We start from the raw sequence: 25,517 nt of genomic DNA, 5'->3' as shown, positions 1-25,517 counted from the left end.
AACAGCTTCTATCTCAAGGCCATCAGACTGTTAAACAGCCACCACTAACATTGAGTGACTGCTGCCAACACACTGACTCAACTCCAGCCACTTTAATAATGGGAATTGATGGGAAATGATGTAAAATATATCACTAGCCACTTTAAACAATGCTACCTAATATAATGTTTACATACCCTACATTATTCATCTCATATGTATATGTATATACTGTACTCTATATCATCTACTGCATCTTTATGTAATACATGTATCACTAGCCACTTTAAACTATGCCACTTTGTTTACATTCTCATCTCATATGTATATACTGCACTCAATACCATCTACTGTATCTTGCCAATGCCGCTCTGTACCATCACTCATTCATATATCTTTATGTACATATTCTTTATCCCTTTACACTTGTGTGTATAAGGTAGTAGTTTTGGAATTGTTAGCTAGATTACTTGTTGGTTATTACTGCATTGTCGGAACTAGAAGCACAAGCATTTCGCTACACTCGCATTAACATCTGCTAACCATGTGTATGTGACAAATAACATTTGATTTGATTTGATTTGGTTTGATTTGAGGAGGACAGGATGAGGAGGTGGAGGAGGTGGAGTAGAGGAGGACAGGAGGAGATGAGGACAGGAGGAGGAGGAGGGGGACAGGAGGTGGAGGTGGAGGAGAAGAGGACAGGAGGAGGGATTTGTTTGAATAGAACCAAGTATTGGCCTGTTTGAATGTCTCAGCAGGTCACTATTTTGTCTCCTGCTGCATCACCCATGGAGTGCCCTTAACAGGCTCTTTTAGTGAAAAGATGAGATGGGCTTCCTTCCCTGAGCCACACTCTAATGTCTGAATCTGACTCCACCATGATCTATTCTCCACCATTCAGATTACTTATTAAATTCACCATGCCACATGGCTCGCTCATAGTCCTCTCAATAGACATGGGAATCACACAGGAATCAAATAGAGCTCAATGACACCCTAATGATTTCCTAAATTCTGTTAACTCACTCGTGTGCAGTGATTTGATGGTTTGATGGTTTCATACACCTCGGTTTTAATGACTGACTGACTGCTGTGGAGCAGAACCTATTAAGGGCCATACAGACCAGACAGGGAAACGTATTTCACACTGTTCATCCAGACTAAAAAAAACAATCCTCCTCTACTGGTTAGCTAGTTCCCATGGCGACACAGAATGCATATTAAATATTAATATCCCTCCTCGGAATGCAAATGTAACTTTCAAACCTACCCTTTTGTGGACCCTTCTCTGAGATACACAGCGTTGGTTTTCATTGGCCAGCACCAGCTGTCAGGAGAGGTTGATTTCCAGCGTGTCTCTCACGGCTCCTCCTGTCCTCTCCTTCAGACTTTTTGGAATGTGTGTTTGTATGTGTTGCACCACTTGCAGATTACACATACTTCAGATGAAGCTGCTGAGGTAAGCATATGTTTGACAGTTTGAAACCGGAGAAGGGTCCACATCCACACCATCACATAATCATGAAGTGATTGAAATAAAAACCTCATTCGTATTCATTTTAATACCAAATTTGCAAGCCTGGGCACCCTCCAGGCCTCGCACTTCTTGTGTTGTGTTTTAACTTTGACCTGTGCCGCTTTGGGCTGGCCTTCTGGGCAAGGTGAGTCTTTAGTTGAGCCCTGTGCCGCTTTGGGCTGGCCTTCTGGGCAAGGTAAGTCTTTAGATGATCGCTGAGCGGCTTTGGGCTGGCCTTCTGGGCAAAGTGAGTCTGTCTCCCCCAGTATCTCAGGTTCCCTCTAGATCAGACTGTCTCCACCAGTATCTCAGGTTCCCTCTAAATCAGTCTCCACCAGTATCTCAGGTTCCCTCTAAATCATAATTTATACTGTCTCCCCCAGTATCTCAGGTTCCCTCTAGATCAGACTGTCTCCACCAGTATCTCAGGTTCCCTCTAGATCAGACACAACCACAACTGGTACATATTCAGGTTCCCTCTAGATCAGACTGTCTCCACCAGTATCTCAGGTTCCCTCTAAATCAGACTGTCTCCACCAGTATCTCAGGTTCCCTCTAGATCAGACTGTCTCCACCAGTATCTCAGGTTCCCTCTAGATCAGCCACAACCACAACTGGTACAGATTCAGGTTCCCTCTAGATCAGACTGTCTCCACCAGTATCTTAGGTTCCCTCTAAATCAGACTGTCTCCACCAGTATCTCAGGTTCCCTCTAAATCAGACTGTCTCCACCAGTATCTCAGGTTCCCTCTAAATCATAATTTATACTGTCTCCAACAGTATAAAATTGTATTTGTCATGCTTGGTAACAACCGGTGTGGACTAACTAACTACTATCTATCCTACCCTGTCTTTCTAAGGTCTTCGAAAGCCAAGTCAACAAACAGATTACCGACCATTTCTAATCCCGCCATACCTTCTTCGCTATGCAATCTTGTTTCAGATCTGGTCATGGGTGCACCTCAGCCACGCTCAAGGTTCTAAACGACATCATAACCGCCATCGATAAGAGACAATACTGTGCAGCCATATTCATCGACCTGGCCAAGGCTTTCGACTATGTCAATTACAACATTCTTATTGGCAGACTCGACAGCCTTGGTTTCTCAAATGATTGCCTAGCCTGGTTTACCAACTACTTCTCAGACAGAGTTCAGTGTGTCAAATCGGAGGGTCTGTTGTCCAGATCTCTTGAAGTCTCTATGGGGGTGCCACAGGGTTCAACCCTCGGGCTGACTCTCTTCTCTGTATACATCAATGATGTTGCTTTTGCTGCTGGTGATTCTCTGATACACCTCTACGCAGTCGACACCATTCTGTATACTTCTGGCCCTTCTTTGGACACTGTGTTAACTAACCTCCAGACAAGCTTCAATGCCATACAACTCCCCTTCCGTGGCCTCCAACTGCTCTTAAATGCAAGTAAAACTAAATGCATGCTATTCAACCGATCGCTGCCTGCACCTGGCCGCCCGTCCAGCATCACTACTCTGGACGGTTCAGAGTTAGAATATGTGGACAACTATAAATACCTAGGTGTCTGGTTAGACTGTAAACTCTCCTTTCAGACTCACATTAAGCATCTCCAATCCAAAATTAAATCTAGAATCGGCTTCCTATATCGCAACAAAGCATCCTTCACTCATGCTGCCAAACATACCCTCGTAAAACTGACCATCCTACCGATCATCGACTTCGGTGATGTCATCTATAAAATAGCCTCCAACACTGTACTCAACAAACTGGATGCAGTCTATCACAGTGCTATCCATTTTGTCACCAAAGCCCCATATACTACCCACCGCTGTGGCCTGTACGCTCTCGTTGGCTGGTCCTCGCTTTATACACGTCGCCAAACCCACTGGCTCCAGGTCATCTACAAGTCTCTGCTAAGTAAAGCCCCGCACTATCTCAGCTCACTGGTCACCATAGCAGCACCCACTCGTAGCACGCACTCCAGCAGGTACAGTGCCTTGCGAAAGTATTCGGCCCCCTTGAACTTTGCGACCTTTTGCCACATTTCAGGCTTCAAACATAAAGATATAAAACTGTATTTTTTTGTAAAGAATCAACAACAAGTGGGACACAATCATGAAGTGGAACGACATTTATTGGATATTTCAAACTTTTTTAACAAATCAAAAACTGAAAAATTGGGCGTGCAAAATTATTCAGCCCCCTTAAGTTAATACTTTGTAGCGCCACCTTTTGCTGCGATTACAGCTGTAAGTCGCTTGGGGTATGTCTCTATCAGTTTTGCACATCGAGAGACTGAAATGTTTTCCCATTCCTCCTTGCAAAACAGCTCGAGCTCAGTGAGGTTGGATGGAGAGCATTTGTGAACAGCAGTTTTCAGTTCTTTCCACAGATTCTCGATTGGATTCAGGTCTGGACTTTGACTTGGCCATTCTAACACCTGGATATGTTTATTTTTGAACCATTCCATTGTAGATTTTGCTTTATGTTTTGGATCATTGTCTTGTTGGAAGACAAATCTCCGTCACAGTCTCAGGTCTTTTGCAGACTCCATCAGGTTTTCTTCCAGAATGGTCCTGTATTTGGCTCTATCCATCTTCCCATCAATTTTAACCATCTTCCCTGTCCCTGCTGAAGAAAAGCAGGCCCAAACCATGATGCTGCCACCACCATGTTTGACAGTGGGGATGGTGTGTTCAGCTGTGTTGCTTTTACGCCAAACATAACGTTTTGCATTGTTGCCAAAAAGTTCAATTTTGGTTTCATCTGACCAGAGCACCTTCTTCCACATGTTTGGTGTGTCTCCCAGGTGGCATGTGGCAAACTTTAAACAACACTTTTTATGGATATCTTTAAGAAATGGCTTTCTTCTTGCCACTCTTCCATAAAGGCCAGATTTGTGCAATATACGACTGCTTGTTGTCCTATGGACAGAGTCTCCCACCTCAGCTGTAGATCTCTGCAGTTCATCCAGAGTGATCATGGGCCTCTTGGCTGCATCTCTGATCAGTCTTCTCCTTGCATGAGCTGAAAGTTTAGAGGGACGGCCAGGTCTTGGTAGATTTGCAGTGGTTTGATACTCCTTCCATTTCAATATTATTGCTTGCACAGTGCTCCTTGGGATGTTTAAAGCTTGGGAAATCTTTTTGTATCCAAATCCGGCTTTAAACTTCTTCACAACAGTATCTCGGACCTGCCTGGTGTGTTCCTTGTTCTTCATGACGCTCTCTGCGCTTTTAACGGACCTCTGAGACTATCACAGTGCAGATGCATTTATACGGAGACTTGATTACACACAGGTGGATTGTATTTATCATCATTAGTCATTTAGGTCAACATTGGATCATTCAGAGATCCTCACTGAACTTCTGGAGAGAGTTTGCTGCACTGAAAGTAAAGGGGCTGAATAATTTTGCACGCCCAATTTTTCAGTTTTTGATTTGTTAAAAAAGTTTGAAATATCCAATAAATGTTGTTCCACTTCATGATTGTGTCCCACTTGTTGTTGATTCTTCACAAAAAAATACAGTTTTATATTTTTATGTTTGAAGCCTGAAATGTGGCAAAAGGTCGCAAAGTTCAAGGGGGCCGAATACTTTCGCAAGGCACTGTATATCTCACTGGTCACCCACTAAGCCAATTCCTCCCTTGGTCGTCTTCCCTGCCAATTCCTCCTTTGGTCGTTCTCTGCTGCCAATGACTGGAACGAACTGCAACAATCTCTGAAGCTGGAGACTCATATCTCCCTCACTAGCTTTAAGCGCCAGCTGTCAGAGCAGCTCACAGATCACTACACCTGTACATAGCCCATCTGTAAACAGCCCATCTATCTACCTACCTCATCCCCATACTGTATTTATTTATTGATCTTGTTCCTTTGCACCCCAGTATCTCTACTTGCACATTCATCTTCTGTACATCTACCATTCCAGTGTTTAATTGCTATATTGTAATTACTTCGCCACCATGGCCTATTTATTGCCTTAACTCCCTTATCTTACCTCATTTGCACTCACTGTATATAGACTTCTTGTTTTGTTTTGTTCTACTGACTTGGGGGGGGGGCACCTGTACCAGACTGGGGGGGACAGACCAGGGCAGGGGGGGAGACACCTGTACCAGACTGGGAGAGACAGACCGGGTGGGCACCTGTACCAGACTGGGTGAGACAGACTGGGGGGGGGCATCTGTACCAGACTGGGAGAGACAGACCAGGGCAGGGGGGGGGCACCTGTACCAGACTGGGAGAGACAGACCAGAGTAGGGGGGGGGGGGGGGGGGGGCAAGACCATGAAGATGATATAATCGCAAACCAGAACGGTAATAAAAATCTCTAAAATCCAGACCAGAGTAGATGGTCACATAAAAGCAGGGAGCAAAATGTTTGGTGATCAGTTCCTGTGTGATAGAGGAGGGACATACATGTGAGATGAGTAAAGCAGCAGGTAAACATTATTAAAGTGACTAGTGTTCCATTATTAAAGTGACTAGTGTTCCATTATTAAAGTGACTAGTGTTCCATTATTAAAGTGACTAGTGTTCCATTATTAAAGTGACTAGTATTCCATTATTAAAGTGACTAGTGTTCCATTATTAAAGTGACTAGTGTTCCATTATTAAAGTGACTAGTGTTCCATTATTAAAGTGACCAGTGTTCCATTATTAAAGTGACTAGTGTTCCATTATTAAAGTGACCAGTGATTCCATGTCTATGTATATTGGGCAGCAACTTTTAAGGTGCAGGGTTGAGTAACCGGGTGGTAGCCAGCTGGTGATGGCTGTTTAACAGTCTGATGGACTTGAGATAGATACTGTTTTTCAGTCTCTCGGGCCCAGCTTTTATGCACCTGTACTGACCTCGACTTCTGGATGCTAGCGGGGTGAACAGGCTGTGGCTCGGGTGGTTGATGTCCTTGGTTGTCTTTTTTGCCTTCCTGTGATATCGGGTGCTGTATGTGTCCTGGAGGGCAGGCAGTGTACACCCGGTGATGCGTTAAGCAGACCGCACCACCCTCTAGAGAGCCCTGTTGTTGCGGACGCTGCAGTTGCCGTACCAGGCGGTGATACAGCCTTACAGGAAGCTCTCAATTGTGGATCTTGTACATGTTGGAAAGAGTCTTAAGGGCAAAGCAAAAAATGTTCAGCCTCCTGAGGTTGAAGAGGCACTGTTGCACCTTCTTCACCACACTGTCAGTGATGTGTACTGCGAGGAACTTAGGGGCGTGCTCCCTCTGTTGTTCCTGAAGTCCTTGATCAGCTCCATTTAGTTGACGTTGAGGGAGAGGTTACTTTTCTAGCACCACTCCGCCAGGACTCTCACCTCCTCCCTGTAGGCCGTCTAATCATTGTTGGTAATCAGTCCCACTACTGTTGTGTCGTCTACAAACTTGATGATTGAGTTGACGTGCGTGGCCACACAGTCATGGGTGAACAGAGAGTACAGGGCTGAGCACGCACCCTTGTGGGGCACCTGTATAGAAGATCAGCGAAGTGGAGGTTTCGCACCTTCAGCAAACCTGGGCAAACTGTCAGGAAGTCCAGAACCCAGTTGCGTAGGGTGGGGTTCAGACCCAGAGCCCCGAGCTTAATGATAAGCTTGGAGGGTACTATGGTGTTGAAAGCTGAGCTATAGTCAATGATTGAATCGTCTGTGGATCTATTGGGGTGGTATAAACTAATTGAAGTGGGTCTGGGGTGTCAGGTAAGGTAGAGGTGATATTACCTTTAACTAGCCTCTCAAAGCATGATGACAGAAGTGAGTGCTACAGGGCGATGAGTGAGTGCTACAGGGCGATAGTCATTTAGTTCAGTTACTTTCGTTTTCTTGGGTGCAGGAACAATGGTGGATATCTTGAAGCATGTGGGGACAGCAGACTGGGATAGAGAGAGATTGAATATGTCCGTAAACACACCAGCCAACTGGCCAGCACATGCTCTGAGGAAGCGGCTAGGGATGCCGTCTGGGCCGGCAGCCTTACGAGGGTTAATACCTTTAAATGTCTTACTCACGTCTGCAATGGAGAATGAGAGCGGGCTGCGTCGATGGCACTGTGTTATCCTCAAAGAGGGCGAAGAAGGTGTTTAGCTTCTCCGGCAGCAGGACGTCGGTGTCCACTATGTGGCTGGTTTTCCTTTTGTAATCCGTAGACCCTGCCACATACGTCTCGTTGAATTGCAACTCAACTTTGTTTCCGTACTGACATTTTGCTTGGTTGATTGCCTTATGGAGGGAATAACTACACTGTTTGTATTCATCCATATTCCCAGTCACCTTGCCATGGTTAAATGCATTCAGTTTTACGTGAAGGGTGCAATCTATCCACGGTTTCTGGTTTGGATAGGTTTAAATAGTCAAAATGGGAACAATATCCCATATATACTTCCTGATGAACTCAGTCACTGTCTCCATGTATATGTCAATGTTATTCTCAGAGGCTACCTGGAACATTTCCCAGTCCACGTGATCAAAATAATCTTGAAGCATGGATTCTAATTTGCCAGACCAGCGTTGAATAGACCTTAGCACGGGTACATCCTGTTTGAATTTCTGCTTATAGGAAGGGAGGAGCAAAATGGAGTTGTGATCTGATTTGCTGAAAGGAGGGCAGGGGAGGGCCTTGTAGGCATTTCAAAAGGGGGAGTAGCAGTGGACAAGTGTTATACCAGAGCAACAACTACAGGTAATGTGTTGATAAAACTTCAGTAGCGTTTTCCTCAAATTTGCTTTGTTAAAATCCCCAGCTACAATAAATTCGGCCTCAGGATATGTGGTTTACAGTTTGCAAAAAGTCCAGTGTTCCTTGAGTTCCATCGTGGTATCGACTTGAGGGGGAATACATTTGATTGTGAGTTATTATAGGTCGGGTGAACAAAAGGTCTTGAGTTGCTGTTGTTTTTTAATTTCACCTTTATTTAACCAGTTGACCAGTTAAGAACAAGTTCTCATTTACAACTGCGACCTGGCCAAGATAAAGCAAAGCAGTGCGACAAAAACAACAACACAGAGTTACACATGAGATATTAACACTGGATTGAAAGATGTGCAGATGAGGATGCAAGTAGAAATACTGGTGCTCAAAAGGGCAGAAAATCAAAAACAAAAATGGGGATGATGTAGTTGGGTGGGCTATTTACTGTGTACAGCTGCAGCAATCGGTAAGCTGCTCTGACAGATGATGCTTAAAGTTAGTGAGGGAGATATAATTCTCCAACTCCAGTGATTTTTGCAATTCGTTCCAGTCATTGGCAGCAGAGAACTGGAAGGAAAGGAGGCCAAAGGAGGTGTTGGCTTTGGGAACGACCAGTGAAATATACCTGCTGGAGCTTGTGATACAGGTGGGTGTTGCTATGGTGACCAGTGAACTGAGATAAGGTGGAGCTTTACATAGCAAAGACTTATAGATGACCTGGAGGCAGTGGGTTTGGCGACGAATATGTAGCGAGGACCAGCCAACGAGAGCATACAGGTCGCAGTGGTGGGTAGTCTATGGGGCTTTGGAATACAAAACGGATGGCACTGTGATAGAAGTCAAGGATCGGTAGGATAGTCAGTTTTACGCGGGTATGTTTGGCAGCGAGAGTGAAGGAGCCTTTGTTGCAAAATAGGAAGCTGAAATAGGATTCTTTGCTGCAGGAGGGACTGGTGAACTTCACAAAATAGACAGCATCATGAGGTAGGAAAATTACGTGGATATATTGAAGCAACATCTCAAGACATCAGTCAGGAAGTTCAAGCTTGGTCGCAAATGGGTCTTCCAAATACACAATGACCTCAAGCATACTTCCAAAGTTGTGGCTAAATGGCTTAAGGACAACAAAGTCAAGGTATTGGAGTGGCCATCACAAAGCCCTGACCTCAATCCCATATTAAATTTGTTGGCAGAACTGAAAAGTGTGTGCGAGCAAGGAGGCCTACAAACCTGACTCAGTTACACCAGCTCTGTCAAGAGGAATGGGGCAAAATTCACCCAACTTATTGTGGGAAGCTTGTGGAAGGCTTCCCGAAACGTTCGATCCAAGTTAAACAATTTAAAGGCAATTCAACCAAATACTAATTGATTGTATGTAAACTTCTGTCCCACTGGGAATGTGATGAAGGAAAAAAAGCTGAAATAAATCATTCTCTCTACTATTATTCTGACATTTCACACTCTTAAAATAAAGTGGTGATTTTTACAAGGATTAAATGTCAGGAATTGTGAAAAACTGTAAATGTATTTGGCTAAGGTGTATGTAAATTTCCGACTTCAACTTTATGTGTTTTTGCTGTTTGTTCTTTGTTATAGAGCCAAAAAGTTTGGAGAAGTGGTTTTGGATAGATAATGCTTCGTGTTGTTTAGAGTTTTCAAATTTTCCCAGAAGTGGTTAGATTCTATGTATTCTTGTAGTGATGCTCCTTCTTTGTCCGTAGTGTATTTCTGTATTGTTTTTGTGATTCACCATAGTGACCAGATTTTCTTGGTCTCTATGTTTAGGTCTTGGTCTCTATGTTTAGGTTTCTAAATTTCTCTCCGTCTCTCTCTCTCTCTCTATAAATCCCCTTCTAGGCCCCCCAGGACCCCCTGGTGTGGTGATAGTAGAGGAGATCACGGACACTACAGCCACCCTGTCGTGGAGTGGAGGGGTGGACAACCACAGCCCCATCAGCAGCTACAATCTCCAGGCCCGGAGCCCTTTTTCCCTGGGCTGGCAGACCCTCAGGACAGGTATGGATGCTGTCCTGTTTTAGGCCAGAGATGTTTAGCTCCATAGGGGATGTATTGGCTTGTGGAAACCGATATGGAGGCCAGAGATGTTAAGTTACATACAGGATATATTGGCTTGTGGAAACCGATATGGAGGCCAGAGATGTTAAGTTACATACAGGATATATTGGCTTGTGGAAACCGATATGGAGGCCAGAGATGTTAAGTTACATACAGGATATATTGGCTTGTGGAAACCGATATGGAGGCCAGAGATGTTAAGTTACATACAGGATATATTGGCTTGTGGAAACCGATATGGAGGCCAGAGATGTATACAGGATATATTGGCTTGTGGAAACCGATATGGAGGCCAGAGATGTTAAGTTACATACAGGATATATTGGCTTGTGGAAACCGATATCGAAGGAAATATCAACTCTAGACTTCGAATGTCCCCGACTGGAGACTAATGCTGGATGTGCATTGTTTTGTTCTTGTCCACGATGATGTATTCATTGTAACTGTAATTTCCTGTTCAGAACTTGGCTGTTGTTCAACAGAGCTTAATAAAAACAAGTCTGTGGAGCTCAAAAGGTAATTTCAGTGGTCTAAATTACATGCAGAATTATGTCAGATATTACCGGAAAATTAACCTCTATCCGTTAAGAATGGCAAAGCTCATTCCTGAGGTGGTAGTGAGAAACCACAGGATTTTTACTGAGCTGTCGCTATTTCATTGGGTTTATTTCCCCGTACCATGACAGTAATACCACATCTGTTCATGTCAGAGGATGACTGCTGACTCAGTAGGTGTAATCTGTACCGCTGCTGCTTCTGCGTTGGGAGGATAAGAATAATAGAAAAGTTTAGAGCTCCATAATGAATCATGTCCATAGATTTAGGATGATTCACAATAACTGTGGCCCAAATGACACCCTATTCCCTAGATAGAACACTACTTTTGACTAGAGCCCTATGGTGATCCCTATGGGCTCTGGTCAAATGTAGTGAATAAGGTGCCATTTGGGATGCAACCCCTTTTCATGTTGTTATTTTACATTATGCCTTGTTCATTAACATAGAACATGAGGAAAGACCATTAAGCCTTGTTCAACAACACAGACTGGGAAGAAAGGCCATTAGGTCTTGTTCAACAACACAGACTGGGAAGAAAGGCCATTAGGCCTTATTCAACAACACAGACTGGGAAGAAAGGCCATTAAGCCTTGTTCAACAACACAGACTGGGAAGAAAGACCATTAAGCCTTGTTCAACAACACAGACTGGGAAGAAAGGCCATTAAGCCTTGTTCAAAACACAGACTGGGAAGAAAGGCCATTAGGCCTTGTTCAACAACACAGACTGGGAAGAAAGGCCATTAGGCCTTGTTCAACAACACAGACTGGGAAGAAAGGCCATTAGGCCTTGTTCAACAACACAGACTGGGAAGAAAGGCCATTAGGCCTTATTCAACAACACAGACTGGGAAGAAAGGCCATTAGGCCTTGTTCAACAACACAGACTGGGAAGAAAGGCCATTAGGCCTTGTTCAACAACACAGACTGGGAAGAAAGGCCATTAGGCTTTTGGTAACAGGAGTTACTGCAATGTAAAAGGGTTGCCGTGAATTTGACAGTAACTTACAGGCAGCTCAGTGGCAAGTGAAATTCAGTATTTCATATTAAAGTATATCTACAGTATTATTATATTATATTATTAGGATTAAATTCAGTACTTCATATTACAGTATATCTACAGTATTATTATATTATTATTATTAAATTCAGGATTTCATAATACAGTACATCTACAGTATTATTATATTATATTATTAGTATTAAAGTCAGTATTTCATATTACAGCATATCTACAGTATTATTATATTATATTATTAGTATTAAAGTCAGTATTTCATATTACAGTATATCTACAGTATTATTATATTATTATTATTAAAGTCAGTATTTCATATTACAGTATATCTACAGTATATCATTATTATTAAAGTCAGAATTTCATATTACAGTATATCTACAGTATTATTATATTATATTATTATTATTAAAGTCAGTATTTCATATTACAGTATATCTACAGTATTATTATATGATTATTATTAAAGTCAGTATTTCATATTACAGTATATCTACAGTATATCATTATTATTAAAGTCAGAATTTCATATTGCAGTATATCTTCAGTATTATTATATTATATTATTAGTATTAATGTCAGTATTTCATATTGCAGTATATCTACAGTATCATTATATTATATTATTAGTATTAATGTCAGTATTTCATATTGCAGTATATCTACAGTATTATTATATTATATTATTATTATTAAATTCAGTATTTCATATTACAGTATATCTACAGTATTATTATATTAATATTATTTTTATTAAATTCAGTATTTCATATTTCAGTATAACTACAGTATTCTTATATTAATATTATATTTATATTAATATTATTATTATTATGTTATCAAAGCACACATCACTTAGTACAATACCCTAAAATTGACTGTATCATACTGTACAAAATTAAAAGCTACCATAATTGGAGTGAATGTTTGACTGAATGAATGGATGGATGAATGAAATTCATTGAGGGGATGGGTTTGTATTTTATAGTATTTTACTGTATTTACAAGGGATTGGTGAAAGCATGTTGGCTGCTAGGTAAAGTATTTCCACATTACAGCATATTAATGAATATTTGGTGTTTCATATGACTTACACTTCTAGAGCCAAAGGCTTCCAAACTGGTGACTACATGGAAAAACAGACCAAAAGAACATGGCAACATGCTCAACCATTTAAGGGTGATGACTTCCTGCCACTCGAATTTGTCCCCTATAGATTTTAAATGGATGAGGCACTGTAACCTCATAAGGAGTTTAATTGGTACAGCATTCTCACTAAAGGGTGCAACAAATATAGCCTCTTACAAGACACGCCTCAAAATAAATGAATGAGCCAGAAACATCAACACCATGCACCCACTAGCAGTCAATCGGTTATTGGACCACCAGAAATACAATATGGCACTGTATTCTGTGGGGTTGAATTACACTACCATTCGAAATACAGCTATTCTTTCCAAGCCAACAACATTTTCCCACAATGCACCATCTTTTAAAGTAAAACGTTTCAGATGATTTTACTGTTGATGATACCCCAAATGACAGTATAAACGACAGTTTTCCATTATGGTGTGTTTGTATCTGGTTGATGAGACGGAGCTAGTTATACACAGTGATGTGTATAATATGAACATTGACAAACTGGATTCAAGGCTTGCTACTCAGAATAGGCTCTATGCATTACACCGCATTCAATGTTCTAATTTACATCCTACCGGGTTGATGACTTCCGGAGCGATTTCTGCTTTTGTTTTTATCATTAGTTTGCTAGCTATCTAACTTTCGTCAATGCATTTCTAGCTGAAATAGTTCGCAATGACTACGTTTAAATTACAGCCCCGTGAAGGAGGTGCTAATGAACATTGTTCAGTGCCTCTGTGTTCAGTTTATTCTAAATGTCATGGTATTGTGAGCTATCATAGTATCCCGTTCAACGTAGAGCACAGTAAAAGGTGGTTGGTGGCTGTACGTCGTGACAACTTTACTGTCACCAAACACGCAAAGGTGTGTAGTACACATTTCGTCGAGAGTGACTTAGTTGAGGGAAAAATTGGGGGGTGACAATACCTGAAAAATGGTGTTGTTCCTACAGTCTTCGCGTGGAACTAGCACATTCAAAAGAGACCTGGTGTTTGGGAAAGAAGACTGAAACCTCCTGCTTCGACTGAGGAGGATGAGGAACAAGGTGCGCTGCCTATGGACCATGTCGTCTCTGATCCGGTCCAGACACATGATTACTGTGCCGTCTCTGATCTGGTCCAGACATGATTACTGTACCGTCTCTGATCCGGTCCAGACACATGATTACTGTGCAGTCTCTGATCCGGTCCAGACACATGATTACTGTACCGTCTCTGATCCGGTCCAGACACATGATTACTGTGCCGTCTCTGATCCGGTCCAGACACATGATTACTGTGCAGTCTCTGACCCCGCAGCCCTGGAAATGGCAAACCATAAGCACGTAAGAGAAATTGAGGAGCTTCAATCCAAGCTGGAGAAACTGACCGCCCAACACGGCTTTGGTCTACAGCGATTTACTGGTTCTGACGAGGATATACATTTTTACACAAGGTACAGTAATCATTCATGACTTTATTGTCCCCATGGGGAAATTTTGTTTCAGCGTCATGTACACATTTAAAGTGGCATTTAAATACAAAACAAAATTGACAATACAACCTTCATAACAGTTACATACCAATAAAACATTTTTAATAAACAGACTAGCCTGGTGGCCTTACTGACTCGATAGGAACATTAGTGTCTAGTGACTGTCTAGTTGTCTTTCCTGCTGAGGGGTGCCCTATACCATATTTATTATTATCAAGTATTACTATTGTTTATTTACTATTAATTATTATCCCAAAGTCCATCTTACATTGAAGAACATGTTCACTGTTATTTAAATTAAACACTGAAGTGATAGATGTGCAGAAGATGAGTGTGCAAGTAGCGGTACTGGGGTGCAAAGGAGCTAAATAAATAACAATATGGTGATGAGGCATGTCATGACGTTGCCCTCTTTGGGTACAGCAAGCCCCACCCCCCTCTCCCTGTCTCCTACACCCAGGCTGCTGTGGTCAGAGAGAGGTCGTAAATTCCTGGAGGAGATTATCTCCTCATGGCCACAGTATAGAGACAGAGTGAATTTTCATAGAGAACAAAGGAATTTCTTCCACCTCACAGAACTGGAGAACCAAACTAAATTTATGTTCTGGAGAAGGTATAAAAGATCGGTGAAGAATCCAGCTACGAACTGGTCCGTTTGGTACAATTTTGTGCAACTCATGGGAGACAGAGGGACCCCGTTCCCAGACAGGTTAACTAAATCAGAGGACCGCCCATGAGCACAGTTAGGACCTGGCGTCATGAGAAAGCTTTTTCTGCTCTCCCGAATAAAACCCCCACTTTGAAAATTTCTCAACAGACCATGTTGCTCTCAATTACGTTGGTTGCAGACCAGCTTACCTCGATAGCGAGAGGAACAAGGTTTGAGACCAGACTGCTGAATCTTTTAACCATCCCACATGGTTAAACTCTTAGACTATCGATACCGACAGAATAAGAACAAGTCTTTGATATTAATTACTAGTCTGCCGACAACCACCGAAACATCTATTCTATAACGACATGAATGAATGTCACTCTGAACTCCCCATTCTAAGGGAGAGAGAGAGGACGGACAGACTCTCCAACAGAAACAAACTTTTCAACAGAGACCTGACGACACACTGAGCGTAAATATATATTGTGGAAGGACCACCAGAGGGCAGGCTGGGCTCACGGATAGTAGCCCAACAAGGCATGGGAGACAAGGTAACCAGAGGCAATTAAGCACAGCTGACGGTACTAATGACATACTCTCCTTCCCCTATAAGAGAGAGAATGGAACCAGCAGAGAAGGAAGGGGAAAACTATCTCTGGAAGATGGCCACCGAGAGAGAGGAGCTATCCAGGAAGAACCACTAAGACGGTGACAATCTCGTGACTTTTGTTGTAGTTCAAAGATAATCCTATTGTGTTCCTGTTTCATCTGGAGAAGATGTATGTTTTTCCTTGGAAGATTTTCATTGATTATGTTGGAGTGTTTGTGTTGACCAAATGCCCTCAATAGAGAACTGTGTTCAATCAAGAAAACCTACTCCTGACTCGTTTATTCCACCTTCCCGCTTTAGAGTGACGCCCAATTACTTGGTCCGCTCACAATATATTGATTGCAATTATTCCCGAATGAGTGAGCGTTCATGTGCAAAGGATTAGCATTTCGTTTGTTATAATTTTCAACTGTGTGTTGTCTTATCTCAGTCGACCCCTACTTCCCTTTTGTACACCAAGCCACGATGCCGGTTTATCCCACTAGGGAAACTCCGTTATCATTTCCTTGTAACTATCTACTGTTTGTGTGAATTTGCATTTCTGTGAATAACTTAGTTAGTAAATAAATGATTTTAAGACAATTGATGTATGGATGACTCATAGTGAAGACTGGGTTCGTGTAGAAAACCAACAATTTAAGACGTTTGAAATTAGACTTTATTTTTTTTATTTCACCTTTATTTAACCAGGTAGGCAAGTTGAGAACAAGTTCTCATTTACAATTGCGACCTGGCCAAGATAAAGCAAAGCAGTTCGAGACACACAACGACAAAGAGTTACACATGGAGTAAAACAAACACAGTCAATAATACAGTATAAACAAGTCTATATACGATGTGAGCAAATGAGGTGAGATAAGGGGGGTAAAGGCAAAAAAAAGGCCATGGTGGCAAAGTAAATACAATATAGCAAGTAAAACACTGGAATGGTAGATTTGCAGTGGAAGAATGTGCAAAGTAGAAATAAAAATAATGGGTTGCAAAGGAGCAAAACAAATAAATAAAATAAATACAGTAGGGAAAGAGGTAGTTGTTTGGGCTAAATTATAGGTGGGCTACGTACAGGTGCAGTAATCTGTGAGCTGCTCTGACAGTTGGTGCTTAAAGCTAGTGAGGGAGATAAGTGTTTCCAGTTTCAGAGATTTTTGTAGTTCGTTCCAGTCATTGGCAGCAGAGAACTAGAAGGAGAGGCGGCCAAAGGAAGGATTGGTTTTGGGGGTGACCAGAGAGCTATACCTGCTGGAGCGCGTGCTACAGGTGGGTGATGCTATGGTGACCAGCGAGGAGGGATAAGGGGGGACTTTACCTAGCAGGGTCTTGTAGATGACATGTAGCCAGTGGGTTTGGCGACGAGTATGAAGCGAGGGCCAGCCAACGAGAGCGTACAGGTCGCAATGGTGGGTAGTATATGGGGCTTTGGTGACAAAACGGATTGCACTGTGATAGACTGCATCCAATTTGTTGAGTAGGGTATTGGAGGCTATTTTGTAAATGACATCGCCGAAGTCGAGGATTGGTAGGATGGTCAGTTTTACAAGGGTATGTTTGGCAGCATGAGTGAAGGATGCTTTGTTGCGAAATAGGAAGCCAATTCTAGATTTAACTTTGGATTGGAGATGTTTGATGTGGGTCTGGAAGGAGAGTTTACAGTCTAACCAGACACCTAGGTATTTGTAGTTGTCAACGTATTGTAAGTCAGAGCCGTCCAGAGTAGTGATGTTGGACAGGCGGGCAGGTGCAGGCAGCGATCGGTTGAAGAGCATGCATTTAGTTTTACTTGTATTTAAGAGCAATTGGAGGCCACGGAAGGAGAGTTGTATGGCATTGAAGCTTGCCTTGACTAACGTGAGGTAAAGAAGAATTCATTAAACAGAAGACTATTGATCAGATATGAAAATATCTGAAAAGTAATATTAGGAAAATTATAACTTTGTAATCGGAATATTTTCCTTGTTGCCCCGACTTTCTAGTTAATTACAGTTGTATGATTAATCCGTTTAATCGCGTAATGCTAATTACAGTGAATCTTTGATGAAAAACTAAAAGTCTTCAGTTAAGGATAGTAAAGACATGACAGGTAGATTGGATGGGTTATTTATTAATAATAATTACTTAAAAATTATACAATGTGATTTTCTGGATTTTTGTTTTAGATTCCGTCTCTCACAGTTGAAGTGTACCTATGATAAAAATTACAGAACTCTACATGCTTTGTAAGTAGGAAAACCTGCAAAATCGTCAGTGTATCAAATACTTGTTCTCCCCACTGTACATCTTGAACCCCTTTTCATTCTTGCGAGTCTCGGAGGCTGATTTAACAATTCGATGTACATCATTAATATTAATTTGAGGCAAGTCCTGAAGACACCTAGTAAAAAACTGTGACATAGTGGTAGTAACGTTATATCGTCGATAACAACGAGACTGACTTCCGTTCTATAGTATGCGACACTGGAAATTTCCACGCCGGTAGGAGGTGTGTTTAGAATATTAGATGATGGAATGTGCATAAGGGGTATTGTCCAACCCAGCCAATTATGCCTTGGAATATTTGTCACTCCACAGTGATCTAAACATATGAGGAATGGTAGAGGCAGCCTGGTGGTGAATATGGGGTATGGTAGAGGCAGTCTGGTGGTGAATATGAGGAATGGTAGAGGCAGTCTGGTGGTGAATATGAGGAATGGTAGAGGCAGTCTGGTGGTGAATATGAGGATTGGTAGAGGCAGTCTGGTAGTGAATTTGGAGAATGGTACAGGCAGAAGGCATAGACAGGCTAGTGGTGAATATGGGGAATGGTAGAGGCAGAAGGCATAGTCAGGCTGGTGGTATTCTCTTTATAATGCATTTTTTCTGACAATAACTCTCTTCCTAATGGGCCCTGGTCAAGAACCCTATTCCCCATGGGGCCTTTTCAAGAACCCTATTCCTCATGGGCCCTGGTCAAGAACCCTATTCGTCATGGTTCCTGGTCAAGAACCATATTCCTCATGGGCCCTGGTCAAGAACCCTATTCCTCATGGGCCCTGGTCAAGAACCCTATTCCTTTTGGGCCCTGGTCAAGAACCAAATTCCCCATGGGCCCTGGTCAAGAAACCTATTCCTCATGGGCCCTGATCAAGAACCCTATTCCTCATGGGCCTTGGTCAAGAACCCTATTCCTCATGGGCCTTAGTCAAGAACCCTATTCCTTATGGGCACTGGTTAATAACCCTATTCCTTATGTGCCCTGGTCAAGAACCCTAATCCTTATGGGCCCTGGTCAAGAACCCTATTTCTCATGGGCCCTGGTCAAGAACCCTATTCCTTATGGGCCCAGGTCAAGAACCATATTCCTTATGGGCACTGGTCACGAAACCTATTCCTTATGGGCCCTGGTCAAGAACCCTATTCCTTATGGGCCCTGGTCAAGAACCCTATTCCTCATGGGCCATGGTCAAGAACTCTATTCCTCATGGGCCATGGTCAAGAACTCTATTCCTCATGGGCCCTGGTCAAGAACCCTATTCCTCTGGGCCCTGGTCAAGAACCCTATTCCATCTGGGCCCTGGTCAAGAACACTATTCCTTATGTGCCCTGGTCAAGAACCCTATTCCTTATGGGCCCTGGTCAAGAACCCTATTCCTCATGGGCCCTGGTCAAGAACCCTATTCCTCTGGGCCCTGGTCAATAACCCTATTCCTTCAGGGCCCTGGTCAAGAACCCTATTCCTTCTGGGCCCTGGTCAAGAACCCTATTCCTTATGGGCCCTGGTCAAGAACCGTATTCCTTCTGGGCCCTGGTCAAGAACCCTATTCCTTATGGGCCCTGGTCTAGAACCCTATTCCTTATGGGCCCTGGTCAAGAACCCGATTCCTCATGGGCCCTGGTCAAGAACCATATTCCCCATGGGCCCTGGTCAAGAACCCTATTCCTCATGGGCCCTGATCAAGAACCCTATTCCTCATGGGCCCTGGTCAAGAACCCTATTCCTTTTGGGCCCTGGTCAAGTACCCTAATCCTTATGGGCCCTGGTCAAGAACCCTATTTCTCATGGGCCCTGGTCAAGAACACTATTCCTTATGGGCGCTGGTCAAGAACCCTATTCCTTCTGGGCCCTGGTCAAGAACCCTATTCCTTATGGGCCATGGTCAAGAACTCTATTCCTCATGGGCCATGGTCAAGAACTCTATTCCTCATGGGCCCTGGTGAAGAACCCTATTCCTCTGGGCCCTGGTCAAGAACCCTATTCCTCATGGGCCCTGGTCAAGAACCCTATTCCTCTGGGCCCTGGTCAAGAACCCTATTCCTTCTGGGCCCTGGTCAAGAACCCTATTCCTTCTGGGCCCTGGTCAAGAACCCTATTCCTTCTGGGCCCTGGTCAAAAGAAGTGCTTTATAACTGGAATTGGGCCATTTGGGACGAATCCATCTACTTTTTTTTAGCCAACTGTTCACTTACTTGCCCTATGGATAATTGGTTTAACCTTGACAAGCTGGGTTTGTGGCTAGCCAGCCGGCATTGGCTATCCCAGCCAGCCAGTCCTGTCCTGTCATATTTATCTTTACAATATTAGAAAGTCAGCCATAATAAGGAATCAGAGAGTACGATACAATATAACTGTAGTGGATCATCAGAGCGTATAGTGATCAGTTCAACTGCAGAGTCAATGTATCTGCATTGTGGCAAGATTACATCATACCATTCCATGAGTGTATTTCAATAACAGAGTTATGATTTGAATATACAATATTTTCCCTACTGCAATGCTGCGGTGTCAACATGTCCTGTTTAATTCTGAGCCAACATCTCTGTTCTCCACTGATGTATTTCGACTGTTCTGGCCCTGTTTATCATGCAGTTCTGGTCGTGAATGTCTCTCTATCTCCCCTCTCCCTCCGTCCTCTCCAGACCCAGAGCCAGTGACAGGGGACATGGAGTCAGCCATGGCTGTGGACCTGAACCCCTGGGTGGACTATGAATTCAGGGTGGTGGCCAGCAACGCTATCGGGACAGGAGACCCCAGTGCCCCATCCAGAAGGGTCCGTACTAAAGAAGCAGGTAACTTTAGTGTGTGTGTGTGTGTGTGTGTGTGTGTGAAACTGTGCCACCAACACCACCTCTGTGGGTCCCTCATGATGGAATATAGCTCCCCTTCAGGTGTTGGAGGTCTTGGTTGGGGTGTGGGCCTAGCAGGTATTGGTCTGGGTTGGGGTGTGGGCCTAGCAGGTATTGGTCTGGGTTGGGGTGTGGGTCTAGGTGTTGGAGGTCTGGGTTGGGGTGTGGGTCTAGGTGGTGGAGGTCTGTGTTTGGGTGTGGGCCTAGCAGGTATTGGTCTGGGTTGGGGTGTGGGCCTAGCAGGTGGAGGTCTGGGTTGGGGTGTGGGTCTAGCAGGTATTGGTCTGGGTTGGGGTGTGGGCCTAGCAGGTGGTGGTCTGGGTTGGGGTGTGGGTCTAGCAGGTATTTGTCTGGGTTGGGGTGTGGGTCTAGGTGTTGGAGGTCTGGGTTGGGGTGTGGGTCTAGGTGGTGGAGGTCTGGGTTGGGGTGTGGGCCTAGCAGGTATTGGTCTGGGTTGGGGTGTGGGTCTAGCAGGTGGAGGTCTGGGTTTGAGTGTGGGTCTAGCAGGTATTGGTCTGGGTTGGGGTGTGGGTCTAGCAGGTATTGGTCTGGGTTGGGGTGTGGGTCTAGGTGGTGGAGGTCTGGGTTGGGGTGTGGGCCTAACAGGTGGAGGTCTGGGTTGGGGTATGGGTCTAGCAGGTGGAGGTCTGGTTGGCATGTGGGTCTAGCAGGTGGAGGTCTGATTGGGGTGTGGGCCTAGCAGGTGGAGGTCTGGGTTGGGGTGTGGGCCTAGCAGGTGGAGGTCTGGTTGGGGTGTGGGTCCAGCTGGGTGAGAACATACAGTATGTAACTGACTACAGAGTCAGTTACATACAGTATGTATGTATGAACATACAGTATGTAACTGACTACAGTTCAATCCAAAAATAATTTCTCTCACTAAGCGAAAGCATCACGTTTAACTGACATGTTTTTCTTACTCAACTAGCAAAACAAAAGAACCCGTCTCGGCAGTATACTATTTCTAAAATAGAAATATACAAAGCATTCATGAATTCAGTATCTCCTGTTAAAAACGCAATGCAGATAAAGCAGCTGGTAAAATAGACTATTTACACCAGTCAACTTTGCTACGGCATTTCTAAGTGCGTCCCAAATGGCACCCTATTCCCTCTGTAGTGCACTACTTTAGACCAGGGCCCATAGGGTTCCATTTGGGATATAGACTGTTTCTGTTCCTAACTGTGCGTATGTATGTAATCCAAACCAGGGATTGTTTTCCAGAAATATAATATATTAACCTGGCCATGGCTGAGGTGCTGAGGCTCTGAGTGGCTGAGGTGCTGAGGCTCTGAGTGGCTGAGGCTATGAGACTCTGAGAGGCTGAGGTGCTGAGGCTCTGAGTGGCTGAGGCTATAAGACTCTGAGTTGCTGAGGCTCTGAGACTCTGAGAGGCTGAGTCGCTGAGGCTCGGAGAGGCTGAGTGGCTGAGGCTCTGAGTGGCTGAGGTGCTGAGGCTCTGAGAGGCTGAGGTGCTGAGGCTCTGAGTGGCTGAGGCTCTGAGAGGCTGAGAGGCTGAGGCTCTGAGACTCTGAGAGGCTGAGTCGCTGAGGCTCGGAGAGGCTGAGTGGCTGAGGCTCTGAGTGGCTGAGGTGCTGAGGCTCTGAGAGGCTGAGGTGCTGAGGCTCTGAGTGGCTGAGGCTCTGAGAGGCTGAGAGGCTGAGGCTCTGAGACTCTGAGAGGCTGAGTCGCTGAGGCTCGGAGAGGCTGAGTGGCTGAGGCTCGGAGAGGCTGAGTGGCTGAGGCTCTGAGAGGCTCTGAGTGGCTGAGGCTATAAGACTCTGAGTTGCTGAGGCTCTGAGACTCTGAGAGGCTGAGTGGTTGAGGCTCGGAGAGGCTCAGTGGCTGAGTGGCTGAGACTCTGGGGCTCTGAGACTCTGAGTGGCTGAGACTCTGTGGCTGAGGCTCTGAGTGGCTGAGGCTCTGAGTGGCTGAGGCTCTGAGTGGCTGAGGCTCTGAGTGGCTGAGACTCTGAGTGGCTGAGACTCTGAGTGGCCCAGTGGCTCAGGCTCTGAGTGGCTGAGGCTCTGAGAGGTTGAGGCTCTGTGGCTCTGAGACTCTGTGGTTCTGAGGCTATGTGTCTCTGTGTCTCTGAGACTGTGTCTCTGAGGCTCTGTGGCTCTGTGGCTCTGGGGCTCTCTCTCTCTGTGGCTATGAGGCTCTGAGGCTCTGTTTCTCTATGTCTCTGTCTCTGTGTCTCTGCCTTGCATCTGCTTATTTAACAAACTCCTCAACCAATTAAAGCAGCTGCTCACATGCCCAAGATCACCATGCGCAATACCAAGTGTCTGCTGGAGTGGAGTAAAGCTTGCCGACATTGGACTAGGGAGCAGTGGAAATGCGTTCTCTGGAGTGATTAATCACTACTCTTCACCATCTGGTAGTCCGACGGACAAATCTGGGTTTGGCGGATGCCAGGAGAACGCTACCTGCCCCAATGCATAGTCCCAACTGTAAAGTTTGGTGGATGAGGAATGATGGTCTTGGCCTGTTTTTCATGGTTTGGGCTAGGCCCCTTAGTTCCACTAAAAGGACATGTTTTTATGTTTAATTAAACCGTTTGTAGGGGGTGAATCAGCTTTAATATTGCAGCTAGATTGTAGCTTTCATCGATGTAATTGTCTACATCATCTCCAATCACCCAACATCAGTATCAGTCTCAGTAATACTCTTGTGGCTGAATGTAATGAAATCAAATCCAATCGAATCAAATGTTATTTGTCACTTGCGCCGAATGCAAGTCGTGGCCAAAAGTCTTGAGAATTACACAAAAATGAATTTCCACAACGTTTGCTGCTTCAGTGTCTTTAGATATTTTTGTCAGATGTTACTATGGAAGACTGAAGTATAATTACAAGCATTTCATAAGTGTCAAAGGCTTTTATTGACAATTATATGAAGTTGATGCAGAGTCAATATTTGCATTGTTGACCCTTCTTTTTCAAGACCTCTGCAATCCGCCCTAGCACGCTGTCAATTAACTTCTGGGCCACATCCTGACTAATGGCAGCCCATTCTTGCATAATCAATGCTTGGAGTTTGTCAGAATTTGTGGGTTTTTGTTTTTCCATGCGCCTCTTGAGGATTGACCACAAGTTCTCAATGGGATTAAGGTCTGGGGAGTTTCCTGGCCATAGACCCAAAATATCAATGTTTTGTTCCCCGAGCCACTTAGTTATCACTTTTGCCTTATGGGAAGGTGCTCCATCATGCTGGAAATGGCATTGTTTGTCACCAGACTGTTCCTGGATTGTTGGGAGAAGTTGCTCTCGGAGGATGTGTTGGTACCATTCTATTTATGGCTGTGTTCTTAGGCAACATTGTGAGTGAGCCCACTCCCTTGGCTGAGAAGCAACCCCACACATGAATGGTCACAGGATGCTTTACTGTTGGCATGACACAGGACTGATGGTAGCGCTCACCTTGTCTTCTCCAGACAAGCTTTTTTCCCCAAATAATCAGGAATGGGTTTCATCAGAGAAAATTACTTTACCCCAGTCCTCAGCAGTCCAATCCCTGTACCTTTTGCAGAACATGAGTCTGTCCCTGATGTTTTTCCTGGAGAGAGGTGGCTTCTTTGCTGCCCTTCTTGACACCAGGCCATCCTCCAAAATGGCCTGGAGTATATGCAAATTGCCATCATACAAACTGAGGCAGCAGACTGTGAAAATTAATATTTGTGTAATTCTCAAAACTTTTGGCCACGACTGTATACCTTACAGTGAAATGCTGACTGACAAGCCCTTTACCAATAATGCATTTTTAAGAAAAATCAGTTTTAAGAAAATCTTTATTAAAATAAACTGAAGTAAAAAACAAATTAATAAAAAAGCAACAATAAAATAACAGTAGCGAGGCTATATACAGGGGGTACCGGTACAGAGTCAGTGTGGAGGTTATATACAGGGGGTACCGGTACAGAGTCAGTGTGGAGGTTATATACAGGGGGTACCGGTACAGAGTCAATGTGGAGGCTATATACAGGGGGTACCGGTACAGAGTCAATGTGGAGGCTATATACAGGGGGTACCGGTACAGAGTCAATGTGGAGGCTATATACAGGGGGTACCGGTACAGAGTCAATGTGGAGGCTATATACAGGGGGTACCGGTACAGAGTCAATGTGGAGGCTATATACAGGGGGTACCGGTACAGAGTCAATGTGGAGGCTATATACAGGGGGTACCAGTACAGAGTCAATGTGGAGGCTATATGCAGGGGGTACCGGTACAGAGTCAATGTGGAGGCTATATACAGGGGGTACCGGTACAGAGTCAGTGTGGAGGTTATATACAGGGGGTACCGGTACAGAGTCAATGTGGAGGCTATATACAGGGGGTACCGGTACAGAGTCAATGTGGAGGCTATATACAGGGGGTACCGGTACAGAGTCAGTGTGGAGGTTATATACAGGGGGTACCGGTACAGAGTCAATGTGGAGGCTATATACAGGGGGTACCGGTACAGAGTCAATGTGGAGGCTATATACAGGGGGTACCAGTACAGAGTCAGTGTGGAGGCTATATACAGGGGGTACCAGTACAGAGTCAATATGGAGGCTATATACAGGGGGTACCGGTACAGAGTCAATGTGGAGGCTATATGCAGGGGGTACCGGTACAGAGTCAATGTGGAGGCTATATGCAGGGGGTACCGGTACAGAGTCAATGTGGAGGCTATATGCAGGGGGTACCGGTACAGAGTCAATGTGGAGGCTATATGCAGGGG

The 25,517-nt window shown here is 44.2% G+C and overlaps 1 protein-coding gene across 1 annotated transcript in view; it reads left to right on the top strand.

Annotated features, from left to right (window-relative positions):
• The window catches only part of LOC139382346 (contactin-5-like), a 313,518-nt gene that overhangs the window by 218,295 nt on the left and 69,706 nt on the right, over positions 1–25,517 (top strand). The window contains exons 14-15 of the mRNA XM_071126317.1: positions 10,021–10,179; positions 20,583–20,732. Of these exons, the coding sequence (XP_070982418.1) occupies positions 10,021–10,179; positions 20,583–20,732 (309 nt within the window). The remainder of the gene's footprint in view (positions 1–10,020; positions 10,180–20,582; positions 20,733–25,517) is intronic.

Source organism: Oncorhynchus clarkii, chromosome 24 (assembly GCF_045791955.1).
Source record: "Oncorhynchus clarkii lewisi isolate Uvic-CL-2024 chromosome 24, UVic_Ocla_1.0, whole genome shotgun sequence".
NCBI lineage: Eukaryota > Metazoa > Chordata > Actinopteri > Salmoniformes > Salmonidae > Oncorhynchus > Oncorhynchus clarkii.
Note: the sequence above shows the minus strand (reverse complement) of the source record. Positions and strands in the feature narration are given on the sequence as shown.